At 34.6% G+C, this 23,090-nt stretch overlaps 1 protein-coding gene across 1 annotated transcript in view; it reads right to left on the minus strand.

Moving 5' to 3' along the window:
- Positions 1 to 2,309: 2,309 nt before the first annotated feature.
- The window catches only part of WDR35 (WD repeat domain 35), a 59,420-nt gene continuing 38,639 nt past the window's right edge, over positions 2,310 to 23,090 (minus strand). Inside the window, exons 17-27 of the mRNA XM_082851826.1 lie at positions 18,962 to 19,042; positions 13,935 to 14,071; positions 13,412 to 13,615; positions 12,412 to 12,558; positions 11,667 to 11,799; positions 9,545 to 9,655; positions 8,464 to 8,628; positions 7,343 to 7,483; positions 6,516 to 6,672; positions 3,007 to 3,247; positions 2,310 to 2,707 (exon numbers count right to left, since the gene is read on the minus strand). Of these exons, the coding sequence (XP_082707952.1) occupies positions 2,557 to 2,707; positions 3,007 to 3,247; positions 6,516 to 6,672; positions 7,343 to 7,483; positions 8,464 to 8,628; positions 9,545 to 9,655; positions 11,667 to 11,799; positions 12,412 to 12,558; positions 13,412 to 13,615; positions 13,935 to 14,071; positions 18,962 to 19,042 (1,668 nt within the window). The 3' untranslated portion in view covers positions 2,310 to 2,556. The remainder of the gene's footprint in view (positions 2,708 to 3,006; positions 3,248 to 6,515; positions 6,673 to 7,342; positions 7,484 to 8,463; positions 8,629 to 9,544; positions 9,656 to 11,666; positions 11,800 to 12,411; positions 12,559 to 13,411; positions 13,616 to 13,934; positions 14,072 to 18,961; positions 19,043 to 23,090) is intronic.

Here is a 23,090-nt window from a genome sequence, read left to right on the forward strand (position 1 = left end):
TGTATGTGTATAAGTATATATACATACATACATATACATATGTGATAATCTAGGTCTACAAGGTATGAGAGGTTGTTTTTAGAGATTTTGGTTTCTTGATTAAACTGAACAAGAAGTAGTGACAACAACTCGGGATCTATCTGAAATAATTAGTTGGAGGAAAAATTCTAGCGCTCAGGTAGCAAGGAATTAGTGGCAAATGAGAAGGCTCCAGAAGAGAGTTCCCATAAGATATGTTAGGAAAAGTCTGAGGAGTCAACAGCTGATTTTGGAATTGAAGCAAATGGGAGTGTAATCAATAAGTAACAGTAAGGGCTAGAGAATGACAATCTAACTTTGAGTTCTCAGCTGATTTCTGGGATGAGAAAGGGAAAGAAGAGATATTCAGGCATTAGATCATGGACCAAGAATCACAACTCTCAACATGCAGTCCTGCTGGAATTCCTAAACCTACATCCCTGAAAACCTCTCTCTCATTGATGAAGCAGAGAATAGTTTCATTCCTGAAAAGAGAAAGTCTTGTGGGAAGATGTAATTAAGTTCAACAGGAGATATATTCCCTAGGGCTGAGATCTTAGTTAGGATGTTGTTTTCTGATTTGGGGGAATACTGCATTCTGTTACAGACAAAAACAAATGAGATAGATGAAATCCACTGTCTTAAACTTAGATAAGTTAGAAACTTATGAGACATGTTAGACAAAGTAAATAGAGCATATATGTGTGACTATACCTAATATTGACAAGGCACTAAAAATACAAAAGGCAACCAAGGCACTAAATATTCACGGCACACTAGATATGCATAAGACTTAGCAAGTGCTCAGTATGCGGGAGGTCTTAATTCAATTACCCACTGATGACTCTTATTCTGGTCTGTCCTCTGCCCAGGAAATACAACTGAATCCACAACTGCTCAGCAGGCTCACTGACACCTACAGCTATGACCAGGTAAAACTGCCTTTTCTATTGAGCAAATGTGCCTCACTGGCCTCGGGCACACTCCATTCGATCGGGTCCCCCGGCTCAAATCTCAGCTCTGGTCCTCTTCCTAGCCACACTATCAGGGGGAAGGCGATGAGGCAGAGTAAGAGTCAGGGCATAAGAACAGATTACAACTCAGGAATCAGGAACTGTGCTCTCTCTACCTGACTGGCATCCTATACTAATAGTGTTAATCTATCCCATCACTTTCTCCTTGTTCTTCACTGTATATTTCAAGTTGATTCAATAAACCATGTGATTTGAGCTTGTAACCCTTTCTGTTCCGTGACCTCTGGAATGGCTTGCTTGGTAGTGTATTTGGAGGCTACCGTTATATCAAGGCAACTTCCCACAAGGCACGTGAACACAGAGACTTCGAAAATTTCTGGTCTTCTCATTTTATTTAGTGACAGGAGCCTGCTATCTATTATGAGCTCATTTAAGCTCTAAACTTCTTCTCATAGCTCACTATTCTCCATCTGCATCAGGCTTAACTTGGCTCTAAAGGACCAGAAACATATCACATTGAGAGAGTTAACTAACCTAAGTATTGAAGCTGCAATAACAACCTTGCATATTTCTCTTTGTTGCCTCTGCTAAATATCAACCAAACTTCAGCAAATAATCTTGACGGAATAGTGCTTAAGTCTGGCCTGAAACCATAAAATGAGAGGAAGTAAGATCGTGAGAAATGGAGAATATTATTAGCTATATAAAATAGGTAAGAAATTACCCATTACTGATTACAATTTTTTTTTAATTAATGACAGTAAGTCAAAACAGATGCATATTGAGAATCACTCCCCACAACCCAAGAGTTGTTTAAAGAAACGATCCAGCTTGCTGACAATGTTTCAAGTAAAACTACAGCTACAAACTAGATGTTTTTGTATAAATGTATATTATTATAAATTCAGCTAAGTGTTTGGCACAATAATATGAAGAGTAAAGTACCAAATGTCATCTCTTAGATGAAACTAAAAGGGTAGATTAAAAAGGACAAGCTATGTAAAAATTAAGCTATTAGAAACAATTCAAATTGTAAAAATCTGTGTCTTAAAATGCCTTCTCTTCACTTCTGAAAATAAAATAGAGAAGACTTTCAATGCTTATTTAATTAAACACAGCTAGAGACAGTGCTCATTTTGGTATTACAACTGTTTAACCTCCGTCTAATACAGGTTATGTCAGTTCCCTAAATTCAACTTTGCCCCATTCCCATGTTTCCCCCATCCCTCCCTGCTAGTAACCGTGACACTGTGAGAAAAGTTTTCTTATTTGGAATATTTCCATAGTATCATATAACCAATCACAAGATAGATAAATAGATAGATAGATAGATAGATAGATAAATAAGACAGGCAGATAATATGGTCCATTGCCATACATTTATATGACAATCAGCATCATTATTTCATGGTTGTATTTTTACACAAAATTTTATATATGTATATATTATGTATTTTATATATAGAATTTTTTATAAAAATACAACTGAAATAATGATGCTTATTTACATAAATTCAACATTGTTATATAAACACTCCTATTATATATGCAGTTTGTCATTTCTTCATCCCACTGCACTATGGCATAAGGGACAGAAGTTATAGTTACTTATTTCCTGAGCCAGGACACAGTGCTTGCACACATTGCATGTCCAGAATTGATATTCAGTGACCGGGTTTCCTGTGGCAACACATGTCGGCAGCTTCCCTTCCCCTCTGTAAAATAAGAGGGGACAATTATACTTTGAAACTTCTAATTCCTCAAAACTTCATTACACTACAAAAACTGAAGAATGAAAAGCATTTCAAGATAAGTTTCAAATAAAAAACTTTCCTTACAATGAGAAAATCAAGTATTAATACACTTATAAGAGTAAATTAAATAGGGTATAATGTTAAGGTAGATTACTTCAAAATTTAGTGCTTTAATTATTATATTACACTATTTAGATATAAAAATCCAAGCTTCTAGTAAGGTGTTATAGAATGACATCTACTAGTTACATTTAGCCTACCCTTCAAGAAGGCTGTCCAATTCAGTTTTTCTGTTATCTTTTGGAGTATTTTTGGTGAAGATTTCTAGAGCAAGATTTTCATATTGCTGTTTCTGTTCCGAACTGAGGGTCTCTAAAGACTCAAGTTTAATAAAAGCTTTTGAACAAGTGCCAAAAGCCCTACTGGCACACGCACAGAGTGCTAACAGAGAGTAGATCTCAACGGCAGGGATAATGTCTTCATAGTCTCTCAGGTGAAGAGCTAGGAAAGAGAAGACAATTTGGATTTTTTAAAGCAATCATGATATCTTGAACGTGCATGGGAAAAAATCTACGTTAAGCTGTTTCAGTTTAACCTACATGAACTTTAGCAAGCTTAAAGAAAACAATGGTAGGTGCCCAGAGAACAAGTAGGAGGAAGGAGGCTCCATGATCTCCACATTCTGTAACTCCAGCTAACAGCTCAGGGCCTATAAAAATAACCATCATCGAATGATGCACATGGCTGTGCCACTTAGAAATATATACACAGACCAAAAATAATTGGTGTCAAAACACCCATCTTTTGTTGCATATAAATATGTTAGAATTTCTGTGGATTCTCAAGATATCATGTTTCTTTTTGTTAAAAAAGCAAAGCATGAAATCATATGTTTTCTCTTTGTGTGTCTTTGAACAGATTATTGCTTTTGTTTGTCTTACTGAAACAATAGAACTTTGAGAAAAAAAGAAGTGAAAATGAGACTGTAAGTTGTCAGTTCAGACAATTTATTTTGCCAACTACCATACCTTATTTTCAATTTTTCTATGCTGGAGATATAATCTCTTTCTTAAAAATGCACTGAACAATTAATATCAGATTGGTAACCAAATTGTATCTTTTTATTCTCTAGACCTTGCAATCTTAAAAATATCTTGTTATAGTATGATATTGGAAATTTCACAAAACAATTTAAAACAATATAATCATGTATTTTACAACTAGATTCCTATAAACTGGTGCTGGGGTCAAGTGTTTCCAACAAAGTTCAGTGGAAGAAATTTACAAAAAGGAAATTCATTGAGTTACAATAAAACATACCCTCTAATTTCACAGGTTCACAGGCAATAATTTACAGAGTACACATTGTTTCAGATCATTTTATCACTGAACGACAACCGTATCAAAGCATATGGATATCTTCACCCAGTAGGTAAAGAATCTCAAGTTAAAAGTCCACCTGATCTTGTAATATAGTAAGTCTAGATACTGTGCATAAATTATAAAAAATACAACTATTTTAAACAGTGCATAACTTATATCACATATTAATCAGTTAAAATTCAATGAAGGTAAGTTATAAACATACAAAAATAAAAATGATTCCTATGTATAGCTGATAATCAATTAGAAAAAAAAGGTACATTCCCCAGTGCTAACAATGACAAAAACAGGAATCAGCTACAAAAGAAATGTACAGAACATACAATAAAACTACAGAACTTTAGAGAGAAACACAGATATACAAAACGTTTTTAAAAATTGATGTTTCTGGATGAGAAAACTCAATATTATAAATATATCAATGATCCCAATATTAATACATTAAATTAATGCAATTCTAATTCAAAATCCACTAGGACTTCACTGAAACTCTTCCCACCTTCAAAAAGATTCTAAAGTTAATCTGAACGAACAAATGCAAGCAAATACCCAAAATGTTTTTCATAAAAGAAGAGGAATGAAGGATAACAGAAATTCCAGATATTAAAATGTAAAAGTAAGGTAAATAAGAGGAAGTACAGACACAGAGGTCCATGTCTAGAAAATAACAGCCTAGGAAGAGATTAACAAAATGTGTGAATTTAGTTTCATAAAGGTAGAATTTCAAATCCGTGAGGGATGAATAAGTTTTTAATAAATGGTTTTGGAATAACTAAGAAGTTAAAATAAAATACAATATTTAATAACCTTGAAGTGAAGGACTTCCTGAGCATGACCCCTATCAAGACTGATTGATAGGACTATGTAAAAAGCCACTGTCAATATCATCATCATGACTACCACTTCTCGAGGGCTCACAATATCCAGGCACTATAATAAGTAAATTTTCTTTTCATAAATTTCTCACTTAATCCTCAAAACAACCCTATGAAGAAGATCCTATTATCCCTACTTTTCACAAAAAGAAACTGAAGCTTAGAGAGGTTAAGTAATTGTAACTTATAAATGCCAGGGAAAATCAACAGATATGACAGAGGGTTGCTATATATAATTTCTAAAGAGCTCTTACAAAAATAATGAATAAAGAAAAAGAAAAGTCATCACTATAGAATTCCAGAAACATTCAAATACAAGAATTTCTCTAAGAAGGTTTCTTTTAAAGATGATGCCATTGTACTATAGATTGATGATGTATTGGGGTATGATGTGCGCTGGTGATGGCTATTTCACAGTGGCCCAACCAATGTGACCCAGGGTGGGTGGTGACAGTGCCGGCAATGCTGTCATGGCCCATCTGAAAGCACTGTAACGATTTAGTCATTCATATGCTTTGGTTTATAACATAATTCTCATAACTATGCTCTTTTGGAGTTAACCTATCTAAACTTGAAGATATTGTTAATCCAGAAATGAAGATCCTGATACTACATGTAAATAACCTTCTATAAATTATAGTACATAAATATGATGGCACATTATATAGGTATTAAAAATGACAACATAGATCTACATTTATCAAGGTAGAAAGATAACTGCAATATACTGTTGAGGGTAAAAATCAAACTCAGGAGCAACATACATTGTGTGATATTATTTTAAATAAAACTGTATACAATTTTATAGGCTTGGAAAAAATGTCTAAAGGGAGGTTCACCCAAATGTTAGCAATGATTATCTCTGAATTATAAGATTATTTTACCTTTTTTGTATTTTTTTCTGTTTTGGTTGAAATTGTTATGTAAGTATCAATTTTATAAAAAACATTTAACGTACAGTTAAATGCTATAGAAATCTATCTACTAATATCGAAATATTTTACAACATATCATTATGTTTTTTTAAAAGTACACAAAAGTATGGTTTGTTATACTCTCAATATTTTAAAAAAAATTATTTCTTAATATATATACTTATTTTTATTTAAATATATATTTTATATAATTATTATACATAATGTAATACAGATTACAGATATTAAATATGTAAATATTTATAGTTTACATTTTATATATATATATATACACACACACACACACACACACACAAGGATATGAACTGGGCTATTAAGTGTTTCAGTGATAGTGAATGCTATAAATGTTCTTTTTGCTTATCTCAAACTTCTGGTTTTTCTGTGAACCGTATATATTGCTTTCCAAAAGGGAATGTGAAAAACAGATCATAAACAGCAAATCTCAAATATATGAAAATAAATCCACAGAAAAAAAGTGTTATTGAAATCAATATAAGGGCACCTTGAAGGAGCTAGCCCTTCATCTACAATTTATGATGTTTTAGACATGTTATATACATTAGGTAATATGCCCACCTGTCTTCAATGCATTGTCAACATAGCCCTCGTAGAGCTGCCTCTGCGCCAGTATGAAGAAGTGGTAAGCCTCAGCCCCTCTCCAAGCATTATCTGTGAAACGACTAGTTGTAGACAGAACTTCTTCTTCCAGCAAACCAGCCAAAGCAGAAGTGGCCTACAAGTAAAGCAGACCCACTTTTTCTGTCAGCACAACCCTAACAATGGTCCTTCCAATAGAGATGATTTCTGAAACTGGTATATCAATACATTAAAATAGCTCAGTTAGCAGATTTTATCATTATAAAACTGTCACTACAGACTTAATGTCTCCATTATAATTCACATTTTGTTAAATTGATATGATCAAATTTTTTCTTCAGTTTTATTGGGGTATAATTGACAAATCAAATTGTAAGATATTTAAAGTGTACTTTGTGGTGATCTGTATACGGGTACATTGTGAAAGAACTCTCCTCCCCATAGTAACATCAAATTTTTAAATAGAATTGATTAAACTTTATGTTAATGTAAGGCTTATCTGCACATTAAAATAATATATATATTCTAGGAAAGTTTTTAAAACTCACTGATTAGAAAGGATTTACCAAGTAAGGAATTTAAGCAAAGATTACAGATTAGTAAAAAAATATAATTTTCAATATTTCCAAGTTGAAATGTCTAAATGTGAGCAGTAATTCCAAATCAGTCATTCCTTTTCCTCATATCATTTAAGAAAATAAATGCAAACAAGTAAATTAAATGGCCTGTCCATAAAGAGAAGTTTGATAGTTCTTTTTTCCTTAAACACTTCAGATGACTTAATGTTACTTAATGTTCTACCTTACCTCTGAGCTCTTTCCTTTAACTTTTCCTCGCTGGGCATTTTTCATTTGCTCATGGTACTGCTCTATAAGTAAAGCTGATAGTACATAGAGCTTCTTAACACGTAAAGGTTTAGTTCTTTTCTTTGCCTCTTCATCTGCAATCTTTAAACATTTAAAGAATTGGGGGAAAATATTTCTCAATCTATACTTGTACAAATATTATCATTTCTGAAATACGATTCTCTAAAAACAGGAGGAAAGTCAGTAGGGTGGAATATAAATACCACCCATTTTCTTTTCCATAGTACTGATAAGTACTTAGTTCTTTCCTTAGTATTTAGCCATTAGAGTTATAACTCAAAACAATTTAAGAAAATAACAGATGCTGATAAATAATTAAATCAAAATGAAGAAAGCTTTCATAGAGTGGCTAGTATTTTATATAACAAAGAGATTTTTAAAATAATGTTCCAAGTACCCAGAGATAAGATGGCTTTAACATGGTACATCCTTCAGAAATTTAAATTTTTTAAATGATTCGGAAGGAAATTTTTCCTTTGTCATTAAATCAAATGGGAAAAGTATAGACTAGAATGTAAAATTTGCATACATTAATACTGTTACTAGTCACGTTCCCTCCAAATGCATACTATGAAAAGTGTAACGTCGAGATTGGGATTGACATATATACACTAATATGTATAAAATAGATAACTAATAAGAACCTGCTGTATAAAAAAAAAGTGATATATAATAAAATCTTTCTTAAATAAAAAAAAAAGTGTAATGTCTTTAAAACTTGCACATTTAAAAGGACTTAAAGTTTTGTTATCATCAGGATTTAAATTCCAGTTAAGGGATTTTGTACTTTATGGTCCCTGAAAATTCTATAATTCCCTGTTAACTTCGGTATTAAGTAAATATAAAACTGCTTAAGCATCAATAAGGTGCTAAAAGTAATAAACAGCCTTTTTAGTAAAATGTAATAATACTAAGATAACACATAGTTATAGCAGTAATAAATGAGAGAGATTTTGCTATAACAAATATTTGTTTCCAAAAAACGGAAAATGTATCCTTGAGTTATAAGAAAACATTGGTAACTAGAACAAGCCAAATACTCACCAAGATTATTACATTACCTTAAACATCAGCTTAGCAGCATCATAAAAGTAACTGGCTTTCCGATAGAGTTCTATGGCATCAAGAATTTTATTCTTTTCCAATAAATGAGATGCATACCTCGCTAACAGGGAACCAATTTCTTTCATATTATGACTTTTAGCCAATTCAACAGCTTTGTTCCACTGGGGAAAAAATATATATAGCATACAATTACCCAAGCATTTATAGTCAGATATGTCTTAAAATACATACAATAAAGCTTTAAGTTTATAATAATAAATAACACTATATCAAAATAAAAAACTGGTATATGTTTTTAAAAATCACTTAAAATCAGAGCAATTATAAATTTTGGGAGTCAAACATGTCAAAATAATCAAATGATCTGAGACTGATTTGCTTAAGAAGTACATCTGAAAAAGAAAGCGTCAAAGTTTATAATCACATTAATCTTATAATTCTAATTTTGCACAAACTATGAGCAAGAAAAAGATACATTTGTTTACAGAAAAAAAATACACAATTTCAGTTAAGAAAATGTCCTATCAGATTTAACATTTAAAAGTTATTTTTATAAAGCAAATGGAGCTTTATAAAATACTTCAGGAAAATACTTAAAAGAATACATTGATAGTCAACAATTTCAACAATTCTGCATTTTAATTTTAGTTAAATTCCAGCTCTTAAAAGTATCAAATATGTGTTTTCTATAAGGGGAAAGGAAAATAGATTTGCCAAAATAAATACTGATAAAGTAACTCAATTCCTTCCTCTTGCAATGACCATTAACTGGTCCTTCTTTGGAAACAAAACCCAAGCCTAATAAAATGCAGAAAATTATGAAATTACTTCCAGACAAAAACTTGCCAGACTAAAAGCACAGGGTTTGTTCAGGTTCCCATACTGAGTTAGTTATGAGCGGGTCTCCCTTAATGGTAGCATTTCAAGAGGTAAATGCAAATTCCAACATTTTCTCAGTCCTCAACTAAGTAAGAGACTATCTGGCTCCCTTCACAAAATCCATCTCAAGCTCTCCAACCCTTACAGGCAACAGTCTTTAAAACATCACTATGGTGACTTTAATTTTCAGTTCCTTACTCGGTTGAGATGTACACAGGTATCCACTGCTGCCTTTGGTTGATTACATTTCAAAAACGCAGTCACTGCTTGTTCACACATTCCAGCTCTCACAAACATTTGTGCTACTTCCTGTGGATAAAATAATACTATCGATCTCATAGAACAAGGAAATCACTTATATTTTAACTTATAAAACTCCATAGGGACATAAGAATATTAAATTTTCTGGTGGCTACAGTAATTTTTCTTTTAAATGGACGTAGGGGCAGGGGCTACAAACCAGAAGAGATGCTAAAACATCACTTTTTATAAAATCTGGGCTTCACTGGCTCACAGCACAGATCTTATTTTCAACCAGGTTCTGAAGATACTGCACTCTTACCTTCTCTCAGTGCAGTAGCTAGCTTACAGAAATACCAAGCTCCAAAACAAACCCCACGCTAGCAAGTAAAAAAAACCCTTTAAGGCAATTGATGTTATACTCAATGTTGATCATTAATTAGAGGTTTAAGGGAAACCTGACACTCAGAGGGCTCTCAAATCCCTCTATAAAGCAATGCCCCAGACAAGTTGGCCATTCATCAGTTCAGGAAGCTGGACCAAAAACAGAGGAGGAGAACCACAACAACCACTGATCACACCCCTTGGGCTGTACTTCCCATCTTCAGAATATCACTTTTTTTTCTTTCTTAATATCTAATTGGTCAGCGTTTTCTCTCCCCATCCCTACTCCTAAAATATTTTGGGATATATCATAAAAGTACAATTTTGTACCCAACTATCTTTTTCAAAGTAATGCTTATATTTTCCTGATTATAAAGTAATACATTCTTAAGGTAAAAAAAATTAGAAAATATGAAAAAATAAAGGCACACATAATCTTATTCCCATAAGAAACCTCTCTCTCTATTCTGGTGTAATTTCCTAATATCTGTATCCTGTGAATATATATGTATATGTGTGTTTGTGAATATATCATAATCATATTATATATAGTTTTGTATCCTGTGTTCCTCACTTAAATATTTTGTACATTTTCCCATATTATTAAAAAATCCTCCAAAACTTGATTTAAAATTTGCAGTACTACTGAAATTTTTAAATTATTTTAAATATTTAATTATTATAGCTATAATTACTTAGTACTTAATCAGTAATATTACTGCTCTGGATACCGTACAGCAACATTTTTTTCTGCATCATCAGACACACCTAACAGATGACAGTATAATGTCAGATACACAGTCCTAATCCCAGGGTTGTAAGTAATTTCAGTTTTCCTACTCAAATGAACATATAAGATTGAGAATAAGGGTGTGTAAAAATGCCATTATTACAGGGATAATTGCTCTAATTCACAATAGAGAAAAGAACTGAATTAACAGAATTCTATACTCATCTATTAAGTAACCGACAAAATTTTGTAGCAGAATCCACAACTGATATACGTCCAGACCCTGCAGTTGAGAGCTACTACCTCTCCAGGTCTTGTACAACTCAGTGATTTACCTTTCTGATAAAACAAATAAAATACAAGCTCACTTACATTATTCAACAATTAATTTAAAGAGCCTTAAAAAGAAAACTTAGAACAAAGTTATAGAGAACTCTGCTTTTAGTTTCTTTTTTTCAACATTAAATCCTTTATTATTAATATAACCTAATAAAAGTCAAGCCATCTTGACTTTTATTGCTAATATAACCTAATAAAGGTTTATTGTGAACCTAATAAAAGTTTAAGCTATCTTAAACTTTTCTTATAGCAAATTTCAAACATACATACGCACACACTACTCCCCAGATCATTTTGAAGCGAATCTCTGACATGTCATTTCATCTGTAAATATTTCACGTGTTCAGCTAATTTTTTAAAGCAAGTTTACAAAACTGACAAGCCTACACAAGACTGTGATCATGTTAAAATAGTAGGAATATGACTGATTTCTTCGTCTCCAGTTTCAAGCATTCTGTAATACTGGTAAATTGTTTTAATAACTAAAGCATCATTCCATGCCTAAGAAACTGTAAAGTTTTAGTTAATTTTTAATTTTCTATATTGCAGTGGACATTTCCAGACTACGACATAAACACCTTATAAAGTAACCTAACAACTCCAAAAACTGAAATTTATAATACCTACTGGAAGCAACTTGTGGTTTTCTGGAAGTGAATTGGCAAGATTCTCCAATCCCTCATAATCCTCTAACATATAATAACACTCAGCTAAGCGTTCCTGGTTCCGGCCTTGTACATAATATTGTACAGCATTCAACCTATGGAAAGAAAAAAAAACCTTTTAAAACTAATGTGAATCTCCTCATAAATAAGCACTTTTACTAAAAATGTTCTTTCATTAGAATGCCAGCACTAGTATTATTCCAATCATCTTTAGTTACAGCATGTCTTTGAAGCATATAAATTGAACAAAAAGCAAAACTAAACTAAAGACTGCATAGCATATTTTAGTTACAACATTCTTTGAATGTTCTTAAGAAATATGTTTTAATCTGATATACAGTTGTATTTCCAAACACTGACATAAATAAATAAGCATACTGATCAAAATAACTTAAGAATAAAAGTCAATGATTTCTGAAAATAATCTATAATAACAAAAGAAAATATAAACTGTGGCCTCAAACAGTAGAAAGCTACCTGGAACTACAGTATAAGTCTTCTGGGTTTTGAAACTCCAAATTCTTACAGTGCTTACCTGACAGCTTGAAGGATCTCTTGCTCCTCAATGTGAATCCAGAGCTATGTGAATTTGGGGATCTGGAAGGATGGTCTTCATTTCCCTAGCATTATTTCATAGGGAAGTACTCAGGCAGTTACAATTTTAAGTGCCAAATGAACGGATGAGGGGGTCCAGATAGGTTACCTACCACTTTTGCCGATCAGCAAAGTAGTCTCCGATGGCATTGTGGGCTTGTTCAAGGAGACTGTCATCCGCACCACCAGATCCAGTTTTCAGGAGTTGGAGTACTCGAAACCAATCTCCCAACTTCAGCCGGAGGCCAATAGCCAGATCTCTACAAAAATTGACATTCATTCATTCATTCACCAAGTATGTATCAAGCGCCTACTATGTGCTAGGTTCAGTTCTAGGGCACTGAGAATACACAACAATGAAGAGACAGATGAGGTAACTCCAAACATTTCAGAAATTTAGCCTCACCAGGTAAGAGGCAATGGAGAGAACCTGCAAAAGGAAAGAGGAAACAATTTCCTGCCTCTTATTATCCTAGACTTTCAATTTACTTGGCAAAATAATGACTTAAATAATAATCACTTCTTTTCATCAATTTCTTAAGACATAATCAGACTTATTTCATGTTTACATGTTTGGTTTTATATTTCTTTTCAGCGCTTGAGTTGTATTAGCAACCTCCTGAAAGTACAAATAATAAAAATTAGATATAATGTTCACAGCTGAAATGAAGTTCATACAGTATTTTATATAAATAAAAATTAAATATAAAGAATAAAACTCAATCCTTAAATACCTTTGATTTTTATTTCATGCTCCTTGACAAGTGAAAATTAAATAATGGCCTAAACCAAAAAAGAGAACCCAAATAATGAGTGGTATAATAAATGATAAGCCTCCAGTCTCTGCCGTCATATGAATTTTTTTCCTACCAAGTAAAAAAAGTCTCCCATGGCCAGTCATTAATATTACATAAAAACAGAGAAGTTGCCCCAAATTACAAAGCATAAATTAATGAAGGTCATGTAGACTATCTAGGTTGTAATCCAAACAAATTATTTTCTGAAAGAGATGGTATGATACATTTAGTCTATTTTACAATCCTCATTTGTGGAAAAAAAAAAAAAATCACAAATTCTGGAATGAGTCCGGATGCCTGCACCTTTATCACTTACCTTCTGTCCATATCAAGATACATCCTTTCAGCCTCTTCGAACCTGCCGAAGTAGGCAGCCACTTCCGCCTGCTTCATGGACTCACTCTGCAGGTTACCCAGGCGCTTCACAAACTTAATGCCTTGGTAATCTTTGCAACGCACAAACGCTTGCTCTGCAGTGTGCAAATCCAGTTTCTGAAGAGCTGCTTCAGCCAGTAGGCGCCTTTATTAAAAAGAGAAACAGAAAAGCCAATGGCAAATTAAGGATAAACAAGTCTTGAATCAGAATTCAATTATTACACCTACTGTTTCTAGTGAAACATGGTGGAAAGTGATTATTTTAACACATTTATACGTTTCATATAATATTATGCTTATGTTGAATACTTCCGAATCTAAAATAAATTTCTATATTTTAAATCTAAAAAGAATAAGAACAGAAGCCTATTCCCATCAGGAGCCTCGTATGAGAGCAGGGGACGACAGAGTTGAGACTTTACACCTGAAAACTTGAGAGGTTTTATTTATTTATTTTTAAATACCAAAGTCGGGGGTGTGGATTATCCTCTATGAACTGAGATGCATCCTCAATTCCAACCTTCTCAATCAGTGCTCGGCTATCTCTCAGGGACCGAATCTCAAAGTTAATGATATAATCCTTGTCTGGATATTCTGGATTCTAAAAGTAAAGATGAAAAGAAAGAAATTCAAATAGTTGCCTTTAGAGTATGTTTTTTTTTTTTTGCGATACGCGGGCTTCTCACTGTTGTGGCCTCTCCCGTTGCAGAGCACAGGCTCCAGACGCGCAGGCTCAGCGGCCATGGCTCACGGGCCCAGCCGCTCCGCGGCATGTGGGATCTTCCCGGACCGGGGCACGAACCCGCATCCCCTGCATCAGCAGGCAGACTCTCAACCACTGCGCCACCAGGGAAGCCCTGTATTTTTTTTTTTTTTACAGTAAAAACAGCAAACAAATAAACAACCGTATCATATTATCAGCAAAACTTGGAAAAAGAGAAGTTGCCATGTGTGGGTCTTCTGAATTATCTGGAAAACACCCACAGTCCACAAGTGAAGTCCCTCCTGAGGCAATCAGGGAAAAGGGGACAGTCGTCAAAGGGGTCCCTTACAATCAGGCAGCCTTGTCTCCCTCGGCTCAAAATGTCTTTCCCCAGGAGCTACTCTCTTCCCGTCCCAAGTGCTGCCAGCCTCCACTGGAGCAGAAAACACCATGTGCAGGGCCTCTACCCCTCACTCCTTAGTCTACTCTTTTTTTCTATTATTGAAAAAAAAAATTATAAATAGCAGTTGCTCTGAGGGTGGGTATGGACAGATTTACTGGGAAGAGGCATGAGGGAACTTTCTAGCATGATAGTAATGTTCTGTATCTTGACAGGGGTTTGAATTGCACAACCGTATGCATTTGTCATAACTCACTGACTGGTACACTTAAGATCTGTGCATTTCATTGTATGCAAATTTTATTTCAAGTGAAAGAAAACTATAAGCAAATACTGAACTTGAATTAGTGAACTTTAATGATATGCATGCTAAAGTATATATGTACTAACTCTGAAATATATTAAAAAACAGGACTGATTAATGGGCAGATAGACAGATGGACAGAAATATGACACAGCAAGTATAGTAAAATGCTAAATAGAATTTAAGTGCTGCCCACAGGCTGTTGGGCAGCAGACAAATTTTTTTTTTAAAAAAAGAAAAAGGGCTGGTTTTCATCACTACTTTCCTTTTATAATTTAGCAGCCTGACAAAGAAAAAAAAAATTTAAAGGCCAGTCTTGCAGCAAAGAACTAGCTAACAGCCAGAGAAATAAAACAGTTATAACGAACTCACCAATATTCTACATATTCTAAGTAACGAAAAAGTGAAGCATACAAGAAAATTAGAGCCCCCGTGTGTAAAAGAGTAATGGCTCCCATGGACCAGAGTTCTCTGAAAAGGTTAACTGAGCCACACATACCCTTTCCCCACCCTGCAACTGAACCCCTGTATCTATAAACTGAAAAGTTCTTAGGGAACTACCGTGCAAAGTAGGATGGAAAGAGCATGAGGTTTGGACTCAAACAGTCCTTAGCTCAAATCCTAATTCCATCCCTTGCTGGTTATGTGACAGCTCTTTCTAGAACCTGCCCTACCCCACTCCCTACCCACCTAGGAAGCCAGGGCCATCTTCCCCAAATATAAACCTAATCATATCATTCTCCTGCATTACTCTGCCACCGACTCCAGGATCAAGTCTAAACTCCACAGCAAGGCATACGAGGTCACTTATGACCTGGGCCCCCTACCCCATTACCTCTCCCCAGACTCATTTCTGCCAGCACTACAGTTACACGCACCAGCTTTGAAGCCAGAAAGCTTGGAGTCAAACCATGCTTTTGCCTACTGCTAACCGGGTATCACTGGCAAATCAGCTTATTTCTCCAAGCCTCAGATTCTTCCTCTGAAAAAATAGAATAGTAATCAAACTTACTTCCTAGCATTGGGAGGATTAAGTGCGATAACACGTATCAAACACTGAGCACAATGCCTAGCCGTGTTAGTCACATTATTCACAGTCTCAGAACTGACCCAATGCTCTCTTGCTTCAGACCTCTGAAGAGATACACCTACTGACTGAACCACAGCACCCCTGCGCCTCTTCCAGTCGCTGAAGTTCTTCTCTATCTCCCCAACTCCTCTACTTGAAGTCAGGAACTGTCTTACTGGCTCTCAATAAATATTTGCTGAGTCAGTGAACAGATGAACTTTGGGTAAATCATTTTCAGCCACTAAGAGCCTTCCTCACCTAAAAATGAGGTCTGCGTAATATCTACCAGGTACAGGGGTAATCACAAACAAACATCTCATACAAAGGAACTTTAGAGAACTGTTAATTCCCATCCTTTTCCTTCTGCACTCCTTCTTCTCTAGGCCTCCAAGAAATTTCTCATGTTATTTCTTTTTCCTATTTTATTGAAATATAATTGGCATGTAACATTGTATTAGTTTTAGGTGTACAACACTCATGTTGTTTCTTAAAACTGTATGCTTGAAGGAATCCACAGTTCAGCTAAATATTTCCTGGGTCAACAAGACCTCAGAGGGAACTAAGGTATGACAATATTCTTTTCTTTACGGCTTTGCATGTAGTAAGTCAGACAGATAACAAAATTGTCACACAGAACCTGGTTTTCCCTCACAGTTTAACAATGCCTGCCACTAAACCGGGCAACAGTACTGTAGTTATTCTTTTTTTTTTTTTAACATCTTTATTGGAGTATAATTGCTTTACAATGGTATGTTAGTTTCTGCTTTATAACAAAGTGAATCAGTTATACATATACATATGTTCCCATATCTCTTCCCTCTTGCGTCTCCCTCCCTCCCACCCTCCCTATCCCCTCACCCAAGGTGGTCACAAAGCACCGAGCTGATCTCCCTGTGCTATGCGGTTGCTTCCCACTAGCTAGCTACCTTACGTTTGGTAGTGTATATATGTCCATGCCACTCTCTCACTTTGTCACAGCTTACCCTTCCCCCTCCCCATATCCTCAATCTAGTAGGTCTGTGTCTTTATTCCCGTCTTACCCCTAAGTTCTTCATGACATTTTCTTTTTTCTTAGATTCCATATATATGTGTTAGCATATAGTATTTGTCTTTCTCTTTCTGACTTTCTTTATCCTAGTATTAGATACGCATAAAATGTGTATCAAGAATTTTAAAGTACATCTAACCAGTTTAAATATGTGTTTTAAAAAAGTCTTCATAAAAGTCAATATAATCATCAGAGCAACACATCACAGGCATTTTTAAGCATTCCAGAATTTAAGGCAATCAGCAACAATGAGCCTTTCTTGAAAAAAATTATAACGATGAAATCCAGCCAACTAAAAGATTAATCAAAATTAAGAACTCAGGTACAGAGAAAATGTAGAAAAAGACTGGTAATAGCTTCCATTTAAATATAAGACTACATATGTGGAAAATTAGGGTTACAAAACAAAATGTTAATGTTCTAAATCTTGACAACATAAAAATAACAACGTTCCTAACAAAAAGAAGAGAGAAAGAGGGAGAAAATGTAAAAACACCGTCTTTTAGAGTGACAATCAATACTATTAAAAATTAAGATGTAGTTTAAAAGCAATAACCTCTTAGTTCTTCAGTTTTTTTCTTAACCCAGAAAAACTGTATCATTTGTGGTGAAAAAAAATTAATGTTCTACAATTCCTTCAGATTCACTGTCACATTACTGAATTAAAATTAAACACTAAACAAGTAGATTGTACAGTGATATCATTTTTATAAAATTACTTCTGTTTATTTATCTAATCTATCAAATCTATCTTTCCACATACTGGTTACAGCTATACAGAATAATGTTCTGATGTTTATCTAATGTTAATCATTAAGAGACCTAGATTGTAACAGAACTTCAGACCTTCCTTTTTGACTTTGACTGCTGATAGCTTTTAAGCCTCACCCTTCCCCCTTCCCCTTCTGCCTCACATCTGGACAAGATGATAAGAAAGCATAAGTGTTCCATCCTTTGGTGATGCAGGAGTTTCAAACCACACATATCTCTACCTACCCATGGGAACCCTCACCCTAGGCCCACCCTCTAACTGCCCAAAAAACCCAAGCCAGTCTCCTTTCCCTGCTCTCAAACCAATTTTGGAGCAGCTTGGGAAGCCTATCCTTTCTCCCCTAAAAACTCATTAAGTTTGTAAGACCGTTTTCCATCCTTTTGGTGTATCTGTGGTGTCATCACTCTTTACACACAAATGAAATTTGGGGTGGGGGCCATTCCTGCTGCGGCAGGGTGGTCATGACAGAAAACAACTGGTTCCCAATAAAAGAGCTGCAATTTACATGTCAAACCAAAATATGAAAACATGTTACAAAATGCAACTAACTTCTGGAAATTTAAAATCCACTATTCCAATTCCAAAACACATATGTAGTACATAGAAAAATAAATATTTTGGATAAAAGGAAGGTAAACTTTCAATACATTCTTAGAGTAAAATATTTTCAAAGAACATTCAATGAAGGCCAAAATAGGGATTCAAAAATTATCTGGAATTCTTTATCTGGAATTAGAATTATTTTATAAAACCTGAAAAATAAAATAGGAGAACAGTGGACCTCCAAATAAAAAAGTTACTCAAATATCCTAGAACAAGCGAAAGACTAAAGAAAATTATCAAATGTTTCTTTAGTATCTCTGTTATTAATATAAAAATAATGAAAACAACCATTTATGAGCTCTTGATCATAGCACTGTGCTGTTTTTCACTCATTATCTTATAAAATAACAATCCGGTAAGACAGGTACTATTACTATCCACATTTTATAGAGGTAAAAACAGGCTCATAAACAGGAAGGGAAAAATGAAACTTTAAAAGATGAAGGAACCTGTCTAAAGGTTGTATAAGTGACAGGGCAGGGCTGGAACTCCTCACTGCATACTCCTAACCAGGACACTACACTGCCTGGTGCAAAAATGAGTCCCAGTCAAGCCAGCAACAGAAATATAATTGTTTTTTAATAAGAATTACCTTTAATATCTCATCCAAAAGAACAGATTTAATTTCTAAATCCTCAAAATTACAAATATATCCAGAAGTCTGAATGGGTTCCTTTAAAGACAAAAACAAATGTTATGTTTAACTGTACAAAAGTTTCCTTCTTTACCATATCACGATTTTAACTTTTATTATCAAAATTTTCAAAACAACAAAAAAGGAGAGAGAATGTCATTAACACCCATACACACATCATCTAAATAATTATTCACATTTTAGAAATATGCTTCAGTCAATTTTTTGGCTAAGGTATTTTAAAGTAAAGTAAATTTAGATATGACATTTCACCCCTAACTATTTCATATCTCTAAAACATAAGGATGTTCTCTTACGTGGCCACATTACTATTATCACACCTTAACATAATCAGTATTAATTCCCTAATAGGATCCAGTATCAGTTCAAATTTTCTGAATTAATCCAAAAATGGTTTATACAGTTTGATAATTCTTATTCATGCCATGCAACATTAAATTTAATTCTTAATGAACTGACAAACACTATATTTGTATCTAAGCACATATATCAAAGTCCCATACCATACTGAAAAGTATGTCCTCTGTAACATTAGCCAGAGGGCATCCTTGATAGATTCATTTCCTATATAAGAAGATTTAATTTGCCAACATGGAAACACATGAGCCTGCTATATGTCTGTTTCTTGTCCTAGCGTTATACAGGCTTGTAGAAATAAAGTATGGTAAATGCATATTATAATGTAAAGTAGTTGTCCTAAATCCCTAGTAAAAGAAATACACTCCCAATATACTTAATACCTCCAAGAACACTGTAAAAAGAACAGGATAACGTTGTCTGATAATGAACATAACTCCAGAATGCAATTTTTTAAAATATGTGTGTGATGTCATAGTGAAATAGAAAGTAACCTAAATCCAAATGAAATAACATATCAAATTTATAACTCTGAAAGTTAGTGCTTCATATATAATAGAAACTACAAAAATTATTATCATGGTAAGACACAAAAAAGATGAAAATAAGAAGTAAATATTGAATCATATTTAGTTTGCATTTAATATGTCTAAGTTAAATAATGAGGCTCTTGTAGGCACATTATATGTGTTTATTGGGTTTTTAAATGTATATTTTCTTTAAAAAGTAGAAACTGATTAAAATTATATGAGAAAATTTTATAAAATCCCTAAATTTCCTCAAAAAAATTATATTACATATAGGCAAACAGTATGCTTTTATGAACCGAAAAAATCAGAATAAAATTTAATTCACAAAAAAAGCACATGTAACAAAATATTTCTTATAAATTATAGGGGCCTTTCATATACTTTATTTTGGTACTACATGTAAACTAAGTGTACCCTTATAAAAAGGTTAATCACTAGAAAATTTTTTATTTTTAGCTAGATAATTTAACAAAGCAAGAGGGTCAAAAGATAAAGTCATAAAAGATGATCTGTGGATAAAAAATAATACCAAAAACAAAGAGAAAAGGAGAAATAGAAGGATAAGGAGAGAAATCGGGCAGCACCAAGATGGCACAGGGAGACCCTGAGCTCAATTCCTCCCACAAACACACCAAAACTACACCTACATATAGAACAGCTCTCTGTGAGGATGACCTGAAGACTAGCAGAATGGCTCTTCTACAACCAAGGCTGCAGAAAGATAAAACACACTGAGTCTGGTAGGAGGGGAGGGGAAGTGATCTAGCCGAGACCCACACCCCTAGCTGGCAACCTAGAGACGGAAGGGCTTATCACAAGCATGGGGATCTTCCCTAAGGAGCAAGGGGTTCACACCCCACACTGAGCACCCCAGCCCTGGGGTCCAGCACTGGGAAGACAAGCTCCCTTGGCTGATTTTTAAAACCAGTGGGGCTTACCAGAGGGCTGTAAGAAACTGAGACTCTGCTCTTAAAGGGTGCAAGCACAGTCTTGCTTGCAGAGGCAGCAGATTGAAAAGTGCCTGGAACCCTGACCTGCCTGCCAAGACTGCACCAGCACAGTCTCCCAGCCTGCACTGGGCTGCAGCTCTAGCACCCCCCACAGAGGTGGCAACCACCACTGCACCATGGGAGAAGATGCAGCATGCGCTGGGCCCTGGCTGTAGCTCTTCCGGCTCCAGCCCCACCTTCTGCCAAGACAGCAGCCCCAGAAAGCCCCAGGAGAAGCCCCCACCTGTGCTGGGTTCTATAACAAAAGACAAGGAAGGGCATTATATAATGATAAAAGGGTCAATCCAAGAAGAGGATATAACATTCATAAACATATATGCACCTAACATAGGATCACCTAAATATATAAAGCAAGTATTAACAGACATAAAGGGAGAAATTGACAGTAATACAATAATATTAGGGAACTTTATTCCCTACTTACATCAATGGAAAGATCATCCAGACAGAAAATCAATTAGAAAACAGTGGCCTTAAATGACATATTAGACCAAATGGACTTAAAAGCTATCTACAGGACACAAACACAGCAGAATATACATTCTTTTCAAGTGCTCATGGAACATTCTCCAGGACAGATCACATGCCAGGCCATAAAACAAATCTCAAGAAATTTTAAAAGACTGAAAAGATATCAAGCATCTTTTCTGACCACAACAGTATAAAACTAGAAATCAATTATAGTAAGAAAACTGGAAATAAAACAAACACATGGAAACTAAACAACATCTAAACTAAACTAAAAAAATCAATGGGTCAACAAAGAAATCAAAGAATCAGTACCTTCAGAGGGTCACTGGAGATGAAAATGATCAAGCAGGGAATATCAACATTAAATACTCACTTCCCAATTCTCAAGGAAAATATGCTTTATCAATGAATTAGAATTTTGCACACAAATGGCACCCTTTTCTCACACATAATCTGAAGAAAGGTCTACAATTTAAGGAAAGGTATGAAACTAGAATTCATAATAACACTCAAACGTATAAAAATGTATTCGGTATTAACCATCAAACAACAGTTTATCTCCCTAATAATAACACAGAATACTATGTCCTAAAGGAGTTCTAGTAAGTTCAGTTTTGAAGAGTATGACCTCACATGCTAGAGGAGTGACTAGCAGAGTAACTAACCAAACAGGGACCACAGGCAGGGTCCTCATGAATGAAAAGAACAGCACACCATGGTTTGTAAAGAAATCCAGTCAATGGTAATGTTATACGAAATTCACCTGCCTCTAAATCTAACAGAAATTGAAGTACTTGCCAAGCCAGACAACAAACTCCAAAAATAAATAAATAAAAGGTTGTTCTTTTAAAACTACTTAAGAAACACTTTCCACCAGGCAAAGATTTCCCTTGGTGCTAGACTGACCATGTGTGACCGTTATGCCAGGCATAATCCTCTCACTTCTCCAGGCATATGATTTTGGAATTAATACAAGTAGGGACAAGGATGGAAAAAAGGACCCTAACACTCAAAACGTATTTTACTTCCATCCTCAAGTTTATCCCATGGTTACCTGTCAAATTACCTGTCAAAACACTTGTTTTGTACCAAGGGTCAAATTTTCTTTGAACCCTTGAAAGAAGTCCATGCTTATATAGGTCAAATGCAGCAGCCCTGAATGCCCTTCCTTTGAGCCATTACTCAGGGCCTGAAAATTACAAAGATCCTTAAGACTCCTAAAAGCTTTAACAAAGCCTTTGAGAACAATTTACATCTGGTCATTGACCAACCCAACGATCCTGAGTAGGGCTCAAACGGGGAAATGTAAAAATAATTTAGGGTATTAAAGATGTTTAGTTTACCACTAAATAATTACAGAAGATCTTCAGTAGCTCAGGGGACCCAGCATGTAATTTCTTCCCAAGAAGGAAACTACACGTCCAAACAAACATCGATTAATGACATAAAGCACTTATCAAGTCATCTCTTATTATTTCCACTAGTGGAGTATAACAGGAGTATTGAAAATTCCAAATTGAAAATCCACTGATAATTCGAAAATTGTTTAAAAGATTTATCTTCTTAATGATGCTTTGATTAGGCTACCACTCAAATTATTTTGAATTCCCAAACACAACTGCTAACAGTTGATACACAGCAGACTGACAGGAAAATTCTGAGCCTAAAAATTAGCTGATGTGAGCCACAAGTAGAAAA

This window comes from Leucopleurus acutus (assembly GCF_964270905.1).
Source record: "Leucopleurus acutus genome assembly, chromosome: 12".
NCBI classification, from domain to species: domain Eukaryota; kingdom Metazoa; phylum Chordata; class Mammalia; order Artiodactyla; family Delphinidae; genus Leucopleurus; species Leucopleurus acutus.